The sequence below is a fragment of the Daktulosphaira vitifoliae genome, unplaced genomic scaffold, assembly GCF_025091365.1.
Source record: "Daktulosphaira vitifoliae isolate Bord-2020 unplaced genomic scaffold, ASM2509136v1 Scaffold_1, whole genome shotgun sequence".
NCBI lineage: Eukaryota > Metazoa > Arthropoda > Insecta > Hemiptera > Phylloxeridae > Daktulosphaira > Daktulosphaira vitifoliae.
In genome coordinates, this window is record NW_026099572.1 from 23322150 (window position 1) to 23337288 (window position 15139).

A 15139-nucleotide genomic window follows, 5' to 3' on the forward strand; every position below is an offset into this window, starting at 1 on the left:
GATGAAGGAGCAATGTAAATAGACAATAGTTGATGGTTGTTATTATCCGGCATTAATATATTGATACCAACTAAGTTGATAAGAAAGGTACTGAACATTTGTTTCAGACTGTTATTCAGTGTAATGGGACAAAAATGAATTGATGAATGGGCAGGCCCGCATTTAGGGGGGGGGCATTGGGGGCATTTGCCCCGGGCGGCAAAAATCTTAATAGGTATACAATTTTTAAAAATTAATTATTTTTATTTAATTTAAAATTTTTTCAAACAGAACAATTTATTTTTATGAAACAAAAATATCTATTTCTAAAAAAAAATATTACTTTATTATTTTCCAACTTAAAACGTGTACAAATATATAAATGTAAAAGAAGATATATCAAAGCTGTATAACAATATAGACTACAGTTAGTAGTTAGATAATAGTATTGATTATACATAGTAATATTTATAATCAACAGCACTATAAATAAAGTAGGCGGCAATTTATTTGATTCATGTATCTATCTAATTTTAACAAAGTATTGATATTTTCTTCCTTAAACTGGTTTTGTGGATGTCGTCAGCCGTTGATAGTCGATTATTATTGGAATACTAAGAAAGTTAAAACACAATAATTTGTCTCATTTTTCACAAAATTATTATCTAATAATGTCACACTAATAATGTGTTGTGTACAGACAGCTCATTGTGTATAGTACTCGACTACAAGTGACCGACTTAATGTGTTGAGGTGTTTTTTTTTATTTGTATATTTTATTATTTATTAACGTATTAAAATGAGTGATGGCAGAAAACGTTTAAGTGGAAGTGCTTATAAAAAAGTTGCTAAATTAAAATTAGAAAAAGAACAAAAAGTCATTTCTCAAACCGCAAAATTAACTTCATTTTTTGGTAATCAACGACCATCAATCTCCAATTCGCCAAATGAAATAGAGACTACAGCTGAACAGATTTCAAATGAGTCGAGTGATAAAAAGTAATTTAAAAATCATATGTTAACTTTTGTACGTTATTTCAGTTTTATATAAATTAAAAATTTTATATTTTGTTTAGTGAGCCTAATCTTCAGAGTCCTCTTGAAGCCCTAGCAAATGAAAATCAAATAATTAAAAATTCGGAAAAACAATTAATAAATACGTCTTCTATTACACCAAGGTAAGGCGTACAAATCAAAAAGAATGCTTTAAGCATATGTTATCTGATGTGAGTTAATTCAGTTTTTTAAAATAAAGAATTTTATAATTTTTTAGTGAACATCCTCTACATTGTACTTTTGAAACCATGGAAAATGAAAATCAATTAATTGAATATTCGGAATTATTAAATACGTCTTCTATTATTCCAAGGTAAGGCGTTCAAATCAAATAGAATACTTTAAGCTCAATCTCAGAAGTCTAAAATATGTTTAACATTTTACATTCACATTTATTTTTTTCTTCTATCTAGATATATTATTTTTGATATATTAATAAAAAATTATTATATAACGATCTCAGTAAATGAATATTAAGATGACCCAAAATATTATCGATGTTTCATTTTTCAACAGCATCTTGGCTTAAGGACCTCCTCGTGCCTATTTATTAAGGGGCAAAATATAGGCAATTTTTGGCTTTTTTTTTATTAAACTATTGGCCACTTGGCAAGGCGTGAGTTTTTCCCGTAAAGCATGTTTTTGGGCTAAAAAACAAGTCGCAAGCAGACCCCTTAATATCTTTAGTAAGTTAAAAAATAAGTTCCTCAAATTTTTTTTGAAGAAAAATATTTTTTAGTGCTTGCTAGTCGTAAATTTGTGTAACTTGGTAGTAGAGGTCAAAATGCCTAAACATTTCGGAAATAAATGGAAAAATTTCGATCAAAAAATAGTTTTTTTCTGAGGTATCGAAAAAAATGGAGCAACTCGAACTTTTTTAATAATTCATTAAAAAAAAAATACATTTTTTAGGTCTAATGTAATAAGCAGGAAGTTTTATTTCCGTATAAATCTTACATTTTGTTAGAATAATATGTGAAATACATTTAAAATAAATCGACTTTTTTTTAATTGATGAGATCATAAAGATTCAATAAATAATGTTNGTAATATGTGAAATACATTTAAAATAAATCGACTTTTTTTTAATTGATGAGATCATAAATATTCAATAAATAATGTTACAATACAATAATGAGATTGAAAATAGAATAAAATCATTTTTGACATTACCATCAAGCTAAATATACAACTATGGTGTTGTTTATCTTTCTTGATGATTATAACAAAACGAAAAAAAGATACATTATGTCATGTTTTCTAGTAATTTTAGTAAAAAAAAAAATATTAACCCAAATGCGTGAGGACTAAATCCAAAATAATTTTAACTTAACTAAGTCCTTATTTCAAAAAATATTTTAAGAATTATAATAAATTTTAAAATTACAAAAAAATCATTATAAAATCAATACATTTCTCGTTCCGTTTGGAATATAAAATAAAAATAGCTTAAATGAAGGTAGTTGGTAGTTGTACTAACACGTTCGCTGAGGATCTATTTTATATACACATTGGCCCAGGCCTACCCAGTAAAAATATTTTAGCTACGCGCCTGGTGCTGACCAGAATAATGTCTTTTTTTCTATGACACCGATTGGTGACTTCCAATAATTTTTTAATAAGACGCTGTTTGACGCCGTTCAACGTCAAGTTAAAAATTTTTAATTTAAATACTTTTTACTCTATAATAATTTTAATTTTAAATTAATGTTTTGTAAAACTTGACAACATTTAATTATAATATTTTAACTTATAAAAAAAACGCTCATAAAACTATTAATAATATTACTTATAAATAATTAAGTTTACATTTGTTTCTGAATAATGCATCATCGAAATTTAGAATGATAATTTTTGAAGCATGGTTGTTAACATCGACTATTTATTAAGTTTTCATTTTTATTTTGTTTTAGTTCTGATCCAGCTCTTTGGTCTATTAATGAAGATTTAATTAATTATGTATGCTTTCATGGTTTTACTCAAGATTTATCAATAATTAATTTTTCTAAATCTAAGAGAAGCTTTCTTAGAACGGTAAAAGGAATAAAAAAAACAATCAACAGGTCTTGTAAAATTAGTTATTTTCAAGGAACTTTAAAAAATGGAGAGAAATTTCGCAGAGAATTTTTAGCGTATTCTGAGACTAAAGGAGTTCTCTTTTGCTATCCATGTCTTTTATTTTCCTGTAAATCTTCATTTGGTTCGACTGGATTTTCTCTTTGGAAAAAAGCAGATGAAAAAATACAAGAACATTTAAATTCATCAACTCATCGGTCTAATATTTTGAAAATGAAACTACGCGGGGTGACTCTTAATCGCATTGATAGTGGTCGAGAGAGAACGACTTTATTGGATTCAAATTTTGAAAAGAGTTGAGGCAGTAGTAAAAAAGTTAGCATCAAGAGGATTAGCACTTCGAGGTGATACATCAAAATTAGGTTTCAAAAACAATGGCAACATTTTAATGGCTATTGAGTTATTATCTGAATTTTACCCTTTTATGGCTGAACATCTCAAACAGTATGGAAATCCTGGCAGAGGTTTTACATCTTATTTATCTTGTAATATATATGAAGAGATAATAAAAATTATGGCTGAAAAAGTTTTGTCAACAATTATTCAAGAAATAAATGATGCTCATTATTTTTCAATTAGTGTTGATTCAACTCCTGACATATCACACATTGATCAATTATCATTATGTATTCGTTATGTTAATAGTGATGGAAGTCCTGTTGAGCGTTTTATTTGTTTTCTAGATTATATTGGACATAAAGCTGAAAATATAGCAGATGCTATATTTACAATATTGAAATCTTATAAACTGAATATTGCAAACCTTAGAGGTCAATCATATGATAATGCCAGTAATATGGCAGGTGCATATTCTGGACTGCAAACAAGAATAAAAGCAGTAAATCCCATGGCAAAATTTGTTCCATGTGCAGCACACTCTTTAAACTTGGTCGGTATGAACTCTGTGAGCTGTGTATTGAAGCAGTCAAATTTTTTAATTTACTTCAAATTATATATAATTTCTTTTCTGCTTCAACACACCGGTGGGAAATTCTTAAATCCACTGTGAAATCTCTTTCAGGTACCAGGTGGTCAGCTAGAGAAGATGCTTGTAAATCTTTAAATGAAAATTGGAGTTCAATTATGAATGCCTTAAATATAATTGAATGCGATGCAAATGAAAAGCCTAATACTCGGTTTGAGACTAAATGCATAAAAAAAAAACTAGACACTTTAGAAATAGGATTTTTATCAATATTTTGGGGTAATATTTTACAGAGGTTTAATGCTGTTAGTAAAAAGCTGCAGTGTGTGAATGTTGATTTAGGTGTTGTGGTAGAACTTTATAACTCATTAATTACTTATGTAACAGATTTTAGATCTGACGAGGCTTACGAACACTTAAAATCTCAAGCAATTGAAAAAATTAATGTAAAACAATTCAAAAATGATCAAAAACGTTTAAAAAAGAGAAAAACATGCCTTGATGAAGGATCAGCTGAAAATGTTACCTTTACAAAATCAGAATCTTTTAAAGTTGACACTTATTTTGTCATGTTAGACAAAATTAAAGCTGAACTTAAAAAAAGAAAAGAATCATATGATCTTCTTCTTGATANAAAAAAAGAAAAGAATCATATGATCTTCTTCTTGATAACTATAAATTTTTTTTGAAGTTAACAAATATTTCAGTACCTGAAATATTTAAAAATGCTACGAAACCTCAAAAAGAATTTGAAATTGATTTAGAACCTTTATTTGTGAATAAATGTTTACATTTGAGAGGACATTTAAAAAGTCTTTCTGATGGTATTACGAAAACGATTCAAGAGATTTGTATGTTTATCAGACAGAAAAACTTACAAAGCATTTATCCTTATATTGATATAGCTTTGAGAATGTTGCTATGTACTCCCATAAGCAATTGTTCAACGGAGAGATCTTTTTCAACTTTAAAAAGAATTAAATCGTATCTAAGATCTAGTACGTCTGAGGATCGACTTAATAATTTAGCTTTATTGTCAATTGAAGGTGAATTGACATCTAAAATAAATTATGATGAGGTAATTGAAAAATTTTCGTGTATTAAGAGTAGAAAAAAATTATAATTGTTTTTCTTGCTTATTGATTAACTGTTGTTATGTTAATAAATGATATTTATAAATAATTGTTTTATTATTAATATTCCTAACTTGAAAAAAATTCAATTATAAATTATCAAATGGCCCATTTTTTACTCTTAAAAGAAATTTATGATTTAAAATAATGGTTAGGGCGTCAGTGGCACATTTATGGGGGTCTATGGGGATTGTACCCCCCACCCATGGTCCAATTGATGTCTAATGTAAACAAGGGAAATTGCTTTGAAGACTTTTTTTTTTTTGCTCAACTAAAAAACCCAACCCAACACTTTTTGGGGGGCGGCAAAATTCCTTAATGCGGCCCTGATTATACATAAAATTATAGTAGACGATGTATTTTGGAATTAGTTGGTTCGATACTAGCGTATTACCTTTTTTTTATGTTGCCTTGTTTAATTATAATTATATTCGATTTAAATGTATTTAAGAGAGATTATAATTAAAAAAATATACTATAGTATACAACATAATCATAATATCACTTATTTTTCAATTGACATTTGTACAATATTATTTTCATGAATTCAACAGATATTGACTGAACTTAAAAAGTTATTTGTTTTTAAGTTAATATTCATTATAATAGCTGCTAATCTTGCTAATATATTGAAATTTTTCAGTAATGACGATTTTGTAGCATTAATATTGTGTCGGTATTCGGCTAACGCTTGGCACAAGTCCGGCGAGCCAGGGCAAACTAGTACTGGAGGTTTAGTAGCGTCAGTTCTCCGCCGGAATTCGATCAACTATGACGTTACAGCGGCAGCCAATACTTACAGTCAGTACTGTCTCAGTACATAAACAAGATAACAATCAATACTATGACAGTACGGGCTAGGCAGCTATCAGATGCTAGTACTATGACTTTAGTTTATACTGGCGTTGTATAAATATTTCTGTTGCGTTATGTTATGATGTATACAGTTGTTCGGTCGTGACGAAACAGTTTGGTGGGTGAGCGCCGGTTTTTTATTCTCTTCAACAAGAGCGCGACCTGTCACAACTGGTTTACTTGTTAGGGTAGTGTGTGGCGGTGGTCGCGAAGATTCATTCGCGTATCGGCATGCATAGAGTGGTTTTGTGTATCACGGACTCTAGTGCGTTATTTTGTTGGTTTTGTTTTCTTTGACGGTTTTATGTGTTCAATTCACTCTGTTGATTGCGTCGGGCTCAACTGCTTTACTTGACACATTCACTATCTTCTTTTGGGTACAGAAAGCAAGGTCAGACTATACATTTTCTGTTTGTCAAAATATTAATTACTAAAAATTTATGTTGTTGTATTTTAGTATATTAGTTTTTAAATGTAAGTACTAACAATAGATTTAAGATAAACCAATTTTGTTACTGTATTAGAGAGTACATATTAAATTAGATAAAAAAATTACAGTCCATTAAAAACGCTTTCTTTTAATTTTATCTAAAGGAATCTTTAGACGTGATTTCACTCGGCGATTGGTCGTCCGAGTATTTCGTGTCGCACATTTTGGTCCATTCGGGACGGATTTTTTATAAATTTATTATTTTAATCTTTAATGTAATTTTTAGAATTTGTTTTAATTGCTTAGCTTATAGGGTTTTTTTTATTGTAAGTGCCTATTTTGCTGCTTAAATCCTATTTTTATCTTGTTTCTGCACACAAAACGAATAATTGAAGATGCCGCGCAGTAAAAACATAAAGGTAGTACCGGAGCTATCTCGGGTGTTAGTGCGTGCGCGAGCCGCTCGTGACAGTGCAGTACGCACGGTACGTAACGTGTTTGCGTTATCCCTCGAAGCGCGTACAGACGTGTCGAAACAACCGTCATTTTGTTCACGGGCAGACACAATCGAAAAATATATTAATGAGTTCGAGGAACAACAGGGAGCCATATTGAATGCTCTTGTTGATATAGATCGCGTAAACGAATTTGAGACGATCGACGCGCTAGTCGCAGATGAATTTGAAGATATGTGTGGGAACATTAAGTGTATGTTACAAACACTAAAGCCAGTTTCTTATATTAATCAAGAAATTATAAAAAACGAAACACCTACTCGAGCCGTTCATGCGGTCTCGTTTCCTAAATTTGACTTGCCGAAATTTGATGGAAATATTACTGAGTGGTGTTCATTTCGAGACACATACGAAGATTTAGTTCATAACAATAAGGATATAGCTGTTATTATGCGTTTTCATTTACTGACGTCATGTCTATCGGGTCCACCGTTAACAATAATAAAATCGGTGCCATTAACGGCAGACAATTACACAATAGCCTGGGACGCATTGAAGGCCCGCTATGAAAATAAAAGATTACTAGCTACAAAGCATTTAGATAAAATATTCGGTTTTAGTCCTATTAAAAATGAATCTGTTTCATCGCTGTCATTATTTATTAATATATTCCGTGAAAATATAACGGCTATCAAAAAACTTGGCATTGAAGATGTTAGTGGTTTTATTCTATTTTATATTGGTTCTCGAGCTTTGGATATAGAGACAAGGAGATTATTTGAGGCGAGCATTTTACAATCTAATGCACCTACTTTAGAAAATCTTTTGGACTTCGTGTCACAAAGAGTTCATATTTTGGAAAATATCGGTACTATTGATAATACAACTGAAACCGCAGTCAAGGTCACGGGAAAAAGGGGCCAGTCCAACATTACTACTCAAGCGTCTTATGCAGTGTCCGTGGCGTCACACAGATCTAATAAATGTGTATGTTGCCACCAAGAACATTCTATTTATCGGTGTTACACTTTCAAGAGGAAAACGGTTTCGGAGAGAAAAAAGTTTGTTATAAATAACGGATTATGTTTTATTTGCCTTAGGAGCGGGCATACGGCCAGTTCATGTGCCAGTGAATACAATTGTAAACATTGCTTTGGAAAACATAATATATTGCTACATGAAGAAAAAGGTAATTCTTCTCAGGTTGACGATGTTAGAGGCGGGGAAGAAGAGACAAGTTCATCATCAACGTCAGACCAAGTAGCCGATACTTCTCAAGTGTTTTCAGGTTTGGCTCGCTCAGGGACCAACGTACTCGGCACAGCGGTAATTCGCATAAGTGATACGGCGGGAGAACCACATGCTGTACGCGTGTTGCTCGATAGCGGTTCTCAGGTGTCTGCGATCACCTCAGATTGCGCAAATAAACTCGGTTTGAAAATATTTAAAGGGTGCAGAGAGGTTGTTGGTTTAGCTCAACAACCAGTCGCTCAATCACTAGGGGAAGCAACCTGTACTTTCGTTCCTTTAGTAGCGCAAGAACCGAGTTTCATAGCATCGAAAATTTTAGTATTACCACAAATAACTAAACTTATGCCTCATGCTAAATTACCTAATACGGTACGAGAGCGTTATAAGCATTTAACCTTAGCTGATCCACGGTTTGATGATCCGTTATCAGTTGATATGTTGATCGGTAGTGATTTGTATCCACTTTTATTACCACAAACAGTGGATATAATACATAGTCCGGGTTTGCCTTCGGCCATGAGTACCCATTTGGGTTGGGTTATTTTCGGTTCGTTGAAAGAGTCATCTGAGTCGTCATTTAAATCGGAACTAGCGATTGAAGACTTAACAAGAACATTTTTTATTGTTGAAGAACCGTCTGTAAATATAGCACCCACAACCGAGGAAAAGTTTAGCCAGATGTCAACCGGTGATATCACTGTTCCGCGACGCAGAACAAGAAAACATTGCGTTAACTCATTATTTCGTAAGAATATGTTAGATGAATCAACGGAGCGGTCGGTGTTACGACACGGAAAAAAGAATTTATTTGATCACAGTTCATATAGTATGATAATTACGGACAGAGAACAAAATATTGAAAGACAATTAGAAAATTTAGCGCGAGACAGGCGTAAACGAAAACGACGCACAGTAGTCAATCGCGTCGTATAACTCGGTACAAAACCAATCTTTTAATTATCTCTTTCCTTTCCTTCTTCCCATAAGCATTAGACGGCGCTACTTATTATTTGCATTAATTTTATAAATTTTTTTCATTGTTGATTTTAGCTTAAATTTTGTTTCATTTTTTTTTAATAATTTTCTCATTAAGTATATGAAGTTATGATTGATAAATAATTTTATTAATATGTATTAATTTATTTTACTTAATATCAAAGGGATAAGGTTTTAAAAATAGGTTTAAGGTTTTTTTTTGTTTTAATTGTAAAGATATTTTTTTATTGTTTAAAAAAAAATGTTCTGACCGAGAAAGTCACTCCAGTGGAATTTTGAAAGCAAAGCTTTCAAACGGCGGGAGTATGTTCGGTCGTGACGAAACAGTTTGGTGGGTGAGCGCCGGTTTTTTATTCTCTTCAACAAGAGCGCGACCTGTCACAACTGGTTTACTTGTTAGGGTAGTGTGTGGCGGTGGTCGCGAAGGTTCATTCGCGTATCGGNTTAGGGTAGTGTGTGGCGGTGGTCGCGAAGATTCATTCGCGTATCGGCATGCATAGAGTGGTTTTGTGTATCACGGACTCTAGTGCGTTATTTTGTTGGTTTTGTTTTCTTTGACGGTTTTATGTGTTCAATTCACTCTGTTGATTGCGTCGGGCTCAACTGCTTTACTTGACACATTCACTATCTTCTTTTGGGTACAGAAAGCAAGGTCAGACTATACATTTTCTGTTTGTCAAAATATTAATTACTAAAAATTTATGTTGTTGTATTTTAGTATATTAGTTTTTAAATGTAAGTACTAACAATAGATTTAAGATAAACCAATTTTGTTACTGTATTAGAGAGTACATATTAAATTAGATAAAAAAATTACAGTCCATTAAAAACGCTTTCTTTTAATTTTATCTAAAGGAATCTTTAGACGTGATTTCACTCGGCGATTGGTCGTCCGAGTATTTCGTGTCGCACAACAGTGTATCATTACTTTTACAATGTACTATTTAAGAATTTAATTAATAAATCACATATCATGACATGTATATCAACTGACACAATAAGATATATATTTATACTTTTTAAATGTTTTACAATATACCGATGTAATTTTGTATAAAGAAACATATATTAATTATAAAAAAGAAACAGGAAATAATAAAGAATATGCAATAGTAACGTGTTAAACATAAGGTAATAAATAATGAGTAAGATATTATGTAACAAACAGTAGAACATTATGAAATGTAGATCATTATTGACGAAAATGTAATAAATTACAATTAATAAAGAAATAATGGTAGCGTCGGTGATCGCTTCTTGTCTTTGAAAAGACTATCAAGCTGTTGATGATGATGAGTGGACTGTATGAGATCTTGTGGTAATGGTATCGAACATCTGAGTATGACGAGTCAGAGTGTAAATCTAGATACGTAATGGCAGATGAGAACAGACCGCAAAAAAGCGACTACGGCAATGAAGATATTTAGTGATGGTCAGAGCCCAATCACTAGTGGCGTGCAAGGGCACGTAAACTTTGAGCACAAGGGTGCAATAAACAAGAAATAAAAAACTATGCCGTACAATGGCCGAATAATTTACTGTTCAAGCGAAGGCGCTTGCAACAGAAAAAAGATGACACATAAAAAACAACTGACTGACTGACTTACGACAATGAACTGTACACGGATGAAAACCGACACGGAGGTCATCGATTTGCCGTGATGGGTGGGCAAGGGGGTGAATAAAGCAAGATGCTGGTGATCAGCTGTCCCACGAAATAATATAATCAATGATCTTTATAACAACTGGTCAACTAGATCCTTCTAAAGGCGTTCTGTACCATACATTTATAATTATTCAAACACACTAAAAATGCGAAGTCCCAGTACAATGAATTCTTATACCACTGGTAAGTAGTGTTTGGTACAGAATGCCTTTAACAAAGATTTAATAGACCAGTTGTTACAAACATCGTTGGTTACATTATATCATGTGACAGCTGATCTCCAGGCGTCTTGTTTTACTCACCCTTTTGCCCATCCAGCACGGCAAATCGATGATCTCCGTGTACAATTCATTGTCATAAGATAGTCAGTCTTTTGTTTTATGTGTCTTTTTCTTTTTGTAACAAGCGCCTGTAATATTATATTATTTCTTATAATATTAACATATAATATTATGTTATCATTTGTACATGTATGTCACATATTATGATTATACAAGATCACTAAAACAGGGTTCTCTTATTTAAAATACAAAATAACCCTTTAATTATGGGATAAAATCTAATTATTGTAGAGATTACTAAGTAACGCCTACAACGCAGGACCCTCATTATAATTAATTAATTAGAATACAAAGCCTCAGCTTCCAGAATCACGCTAGGGATCGCTGAGCTACCCCCTTCAGACTATAAAAAGCCATTTCCCCCCGTCTAAACCAGTTCTTTCGACGATTTTAAAATACACAAAATCTAAGACACTCTACTCAAGATTTTTCACTCTCCGGGACTTAGTTGTTTTTTTTTTTAATTAATTTGGACTTCGAATATTTTTCTTTAAAACTAAATGACACTTAAAAATTTTAAAGTGAATTTTGTTTTGGTGAATCTTTTAATTTAATTTAAAACATATATATTCATATTTATCTAAGAATCTCTCTAAATTATATATAATTTTTATATATATATAAAAAAAAAATAGTATATTTACAACCCGTATTAAAAGGGTCCAGGAAAGCCGTGACCCTTAAGCCTCCGATTAATTTTTGTTAGAGTATAGCGTAAAATGTATAGTTTAAGTAGTGTCTATTATAAAAAGGCTTGTTTAATATAAGATTGAATATTTGTAAATGATAATACTTTTGTGATTAACGTAGTTAAATAGTTAAAATTTTACATTACTACATGTAGTAAACATAATATTTGTGTAATCAAAATATTTGTATTTGACACTGTCAATTTTTCATACCTAAAACCCGTTCCTATTAACAATGCCAATTTTTCTAGTTTATCTTTTTGTAGTAGTTGTAAAAAATATACATTTTGAATATTTTTCGGCTAATTTTGTATAAACTGGTTTATTATTAAAATAATGTAAAATTATAAACAAATATTTGTTATATGAAATAACAAACAATACGTATAATAATTGGTTTTTAAATAATATTAAATTAAAAAATTTTAATTCAACGTCATATCAGATAAATTTTACAAATATATATGAATTTCTATGACGTAATTTTGATGTTAATAAAATAAATTTAGAGAAAAGTAAATCGAAAACATATTTTGAAGGAATTAATTCTGATATTTTCTAACTATAAAATTGATTTATTGATAATGGTATCACCATTAATGAAAACAACACATACTAGTTATTTTAAATGGCAAATAATATATTCATGTATTTAATGCTTTTAATTTTCGAATTTTTATCATTATAGAAAAAATCTTCTTTTCGAGTAAGTACAATATTTCATTGAACATAAATATTACGAAAAGGTTGAGTAGATGCATAAAATGTTTTTTATTTTACAAAATATTAAATGATTATTATAGTTAGTTTATTTATTTTAGATAAATATAATAAAAAGAAATATGTCAATTTGGTTTTTGGCTCTGTTATTTTTTTGTGTTGTAAATGAAATTTCCAGCTATGACTCCGATGGTAAAATATATTTAAACAATTTAATTAACAGATGGTGGTTGCAAATTTTATACTATAATTATATTTTTATTTATTTTCTCTCTCAAATTAAAATAAACTTATATAATTATATTATAATTTATAACATAATTCTGAAATTTTTCAGTTTAATTTATTTTTAAACTATATTTATTTTTCACTTTTTAGTTTTTTAACACATCGCTGTTACAGTCACTGAGTGTTTCTTGGCTATTATTACTATCAATAGATATAATTTCTGTATTGCTAGTTAGTGTATTTATAAATTCACAACTATGTCTTACTACTACTACTCTTAAACCCAGCACAGTGGGTCGCGGCACAGTGGTGACGTGGCATAGATGTATCATGTATAATGATATCTGACAGTGATTAAAATCACTATCAAAAATAAACGCTTCGATGCAAATCTTTAGATAGTGTTTAATTTTAAAAAAATTGGTGTTTTATTCCAAAAGCTACTTGATCTGCTGNGGTGTTTTATTCCAAAAGCTACATTATCTGCTGTTTCCTTATTAATATCTCGATTAAGATAAAGTATGTCGAATGAAAAAAGGGTTAATTAAAAAATATTATTTCTCATAAAAAAATTGTGTGGATCCATACACTTTTCAATAAGTTATAGCATTATAAAGTTAAATATAACATAAAAAAAATAAAATCGAGAATTTTCACACGAAAATAGCATTTGGTAGCCATTTTCGCCATGAAGACAAGTCCAGAGGTCAAAATTTTTTTTTCATAATAAAGTGCATTACATTAGCTTTAATTTAAGATATATATAAAAATATCAGACCTTCCGGAACACTTTCAAAAGTTAAGTTGAAAAAGTTAATTTTTTGTAAAAAAGTTGTCATTTTAAATCCCCTCCTGTGGGCAGGTTAAGTGTCAGATTTATAAAAAAAATACACCATATGATAGGTAAAGACCTCATGCATCTATAAAAAAAAAGGTATATTGATTTAGTTTTTTTTAAAAAAGTTATGGCAATTTTAAGTAAAAAAAATTGAAAAAATTTCGAAAATTAGCGATTTTTAAATTTGTAATTTTTTTGGAGGTTTCCCCCATTTACGGGGAACGAGGGAATTTTTTTCAATTTTTAAGGGTAATGTCTTCGACTAGATACGTTTTGTGATCTTTTGACGTATCATTGAAAAAAATCGGTTCGGTGAGAGCTGAAAAAAAGTGTTAATAGACACAAAAAAAAAATAAAATAAAATAAAAAAATAAAATAAAATAAAAAAATAAAATAAAATAAAAAAATAAACACATCTTAGTAAAACCAATAAATTCTCAGCTTCGCATCGAAGCTAAAAATTATACAGGAATAGTGGTGCCGTCGTATGGTGAGCGTGGCGTGGTGTGGGGTGAATGCGTTACGACCGTCTAGTCTCAAGGCCGTAGACACGTGCGCGTGGAAAGTTACAAAAAACACACAACATACAAGTGAAACTAATATAAACGTGTTAAAATTGTTTATTACATCTTTGTACCTAGAAAAAAATCTAGTTGAACTAAATTATTATCGGAAAAGTTACTGTTGACCCAACTAAGATTTTGTTACCACAACTGTAATATCTAGTTCCCGATAGAATTAATAAATAGCCTAAAAATGACTTAATTTTTCTTGACTACCTTCATATTAAATACATACATATACACATGTATAGAAGGGAAGCTGTATCATCAGAAAAATATCTGTAGTTCTTTTTGTTAGTATTCTATAAGAGTGTGTGAATAGTATAGTATACGAGACTTTTCACACACTCTTATTATCGATAAACATTATCTAAAAAATAAAAAATAAATGTATAACAAATTTCATTTTAAAAAGTTTTTATATAATGCTTTCCAGATTCAAAAGAAGAAGAAGTCTTAAAAAGTAATAAATTATAATTTATATTATAAAACATATTTTATATTATTATTACCTAAATACCTAATTAAATTATTACGAGAATTTCAGCTTGTATTTTATAATTTAAAATTCATATTTTAAGTTGATAATATTTGAATGTTTTATGTACCAATATAATACAAGTCTTAATAAATACATTAAAAAATACCTAAAATTAATAAATAATTAAATAATAACTAACAAGTTTAACTTGACAACTTATAAAATACATCCATATACACATGTAGTATAAAAAAAACGGTAGCACAGTGGGGTCGCGGCATAGTGGAGACATTGCATAGTTGGGTTCAGTCTAGATTTAATCTGACAGTGATTAAAATCACTATCATAAGAAACGCTTCGATGCAAATCTGTAGATAGTGTTTAATTTTAAAAAATTGATGGATAATTGCAAAAGCAACATCAACTTCTATTAAAATAAAATACAAAACCCATAATT

The 15139-nt window shown here is 30.1% G+C and overlaps 3 protein-coding genes and 1 long non-coding RNA gene across 12 annotated transcripts in view; 3 read left to right on the forward strand and 1 right to left on the reverse strand.

Moving 5' to 3' along the window:
* Window positions 1-461: 461 nt before the first annotated feature.
* LOC126908493 (uncharacterized) lies at window positions 462-3411 on the forward strand. The gene is made up of 4 exons (XM_050690662.1): window positions 462-978; window positions 1056-1157; window positions 1253-1348; window positions 2949-3411. Exons 1-4 carry the CDS (start codon window positions 779-781, stop codon window positions 3409-3411), a joined length of 861 nt encoding a protein of 286 aa, XP_050546619.1. The 5' UTR covers window positions 462-778.
* Window positions 3412-3499: 88 nt separating this feature from the next.
* Window positions 3500-5993, forward strand: LOC126908562 (zinc finger MYM-type protein 1-like). Its single transcript, XM_050690782.1, has 4 exons — window positions 3500-4004; window positions 4133-4315; window positions 4744-5082; window positions 5779-5993. Exons 1-4 carry the CDS (start codon window positions 3500-3502, stop codon window positions 5991-5993), a joined length of 1242 nt encoding a protein of 413 aa, XP_050546739.1.
* Window positions 5994-12450: 6457 nt separating this feature from the next.
* LOC126896160 (uncharacterized) overlaps window positions 12451-15139 on the forward strand; it is a 60389-nt gene continuing 57700 nt past the window's right edge. For all 9 annotated transcript variants that reach the window (XM_050668674.1, XM_050668675.1, XM_050668681.1 and 6 more), the window contains exons 1-2: window positions 12451-12558; window positions 12674-12764. In XM_050668674.1, coding sequence (XP_050524631.1) covers window positions 12695-12764 — 70 coding nt within the window. In that variant the 5' untranslated portion in view covers window positions 12451-12558; window positions 12674-12694. The remainder of the gene's footprint in view (window positions 12559-12673; window positions 12765-15139) is intronic.
* LOC126896181 (uncharacterized) overlaps window positions 13710-15139 on the reverse strand; it is a 70586-nt gene continuing 69156 nt past the window's right edge. The window contains exon 3 of the long non-coding RNA XR_007701794.1: window positions 13710-13918. This is a non-coding gene — a long non-coding RNA (uncharacterized LOC126896181). The remainder of the gene's footprint in view (window positions 13919-15139) is intronic.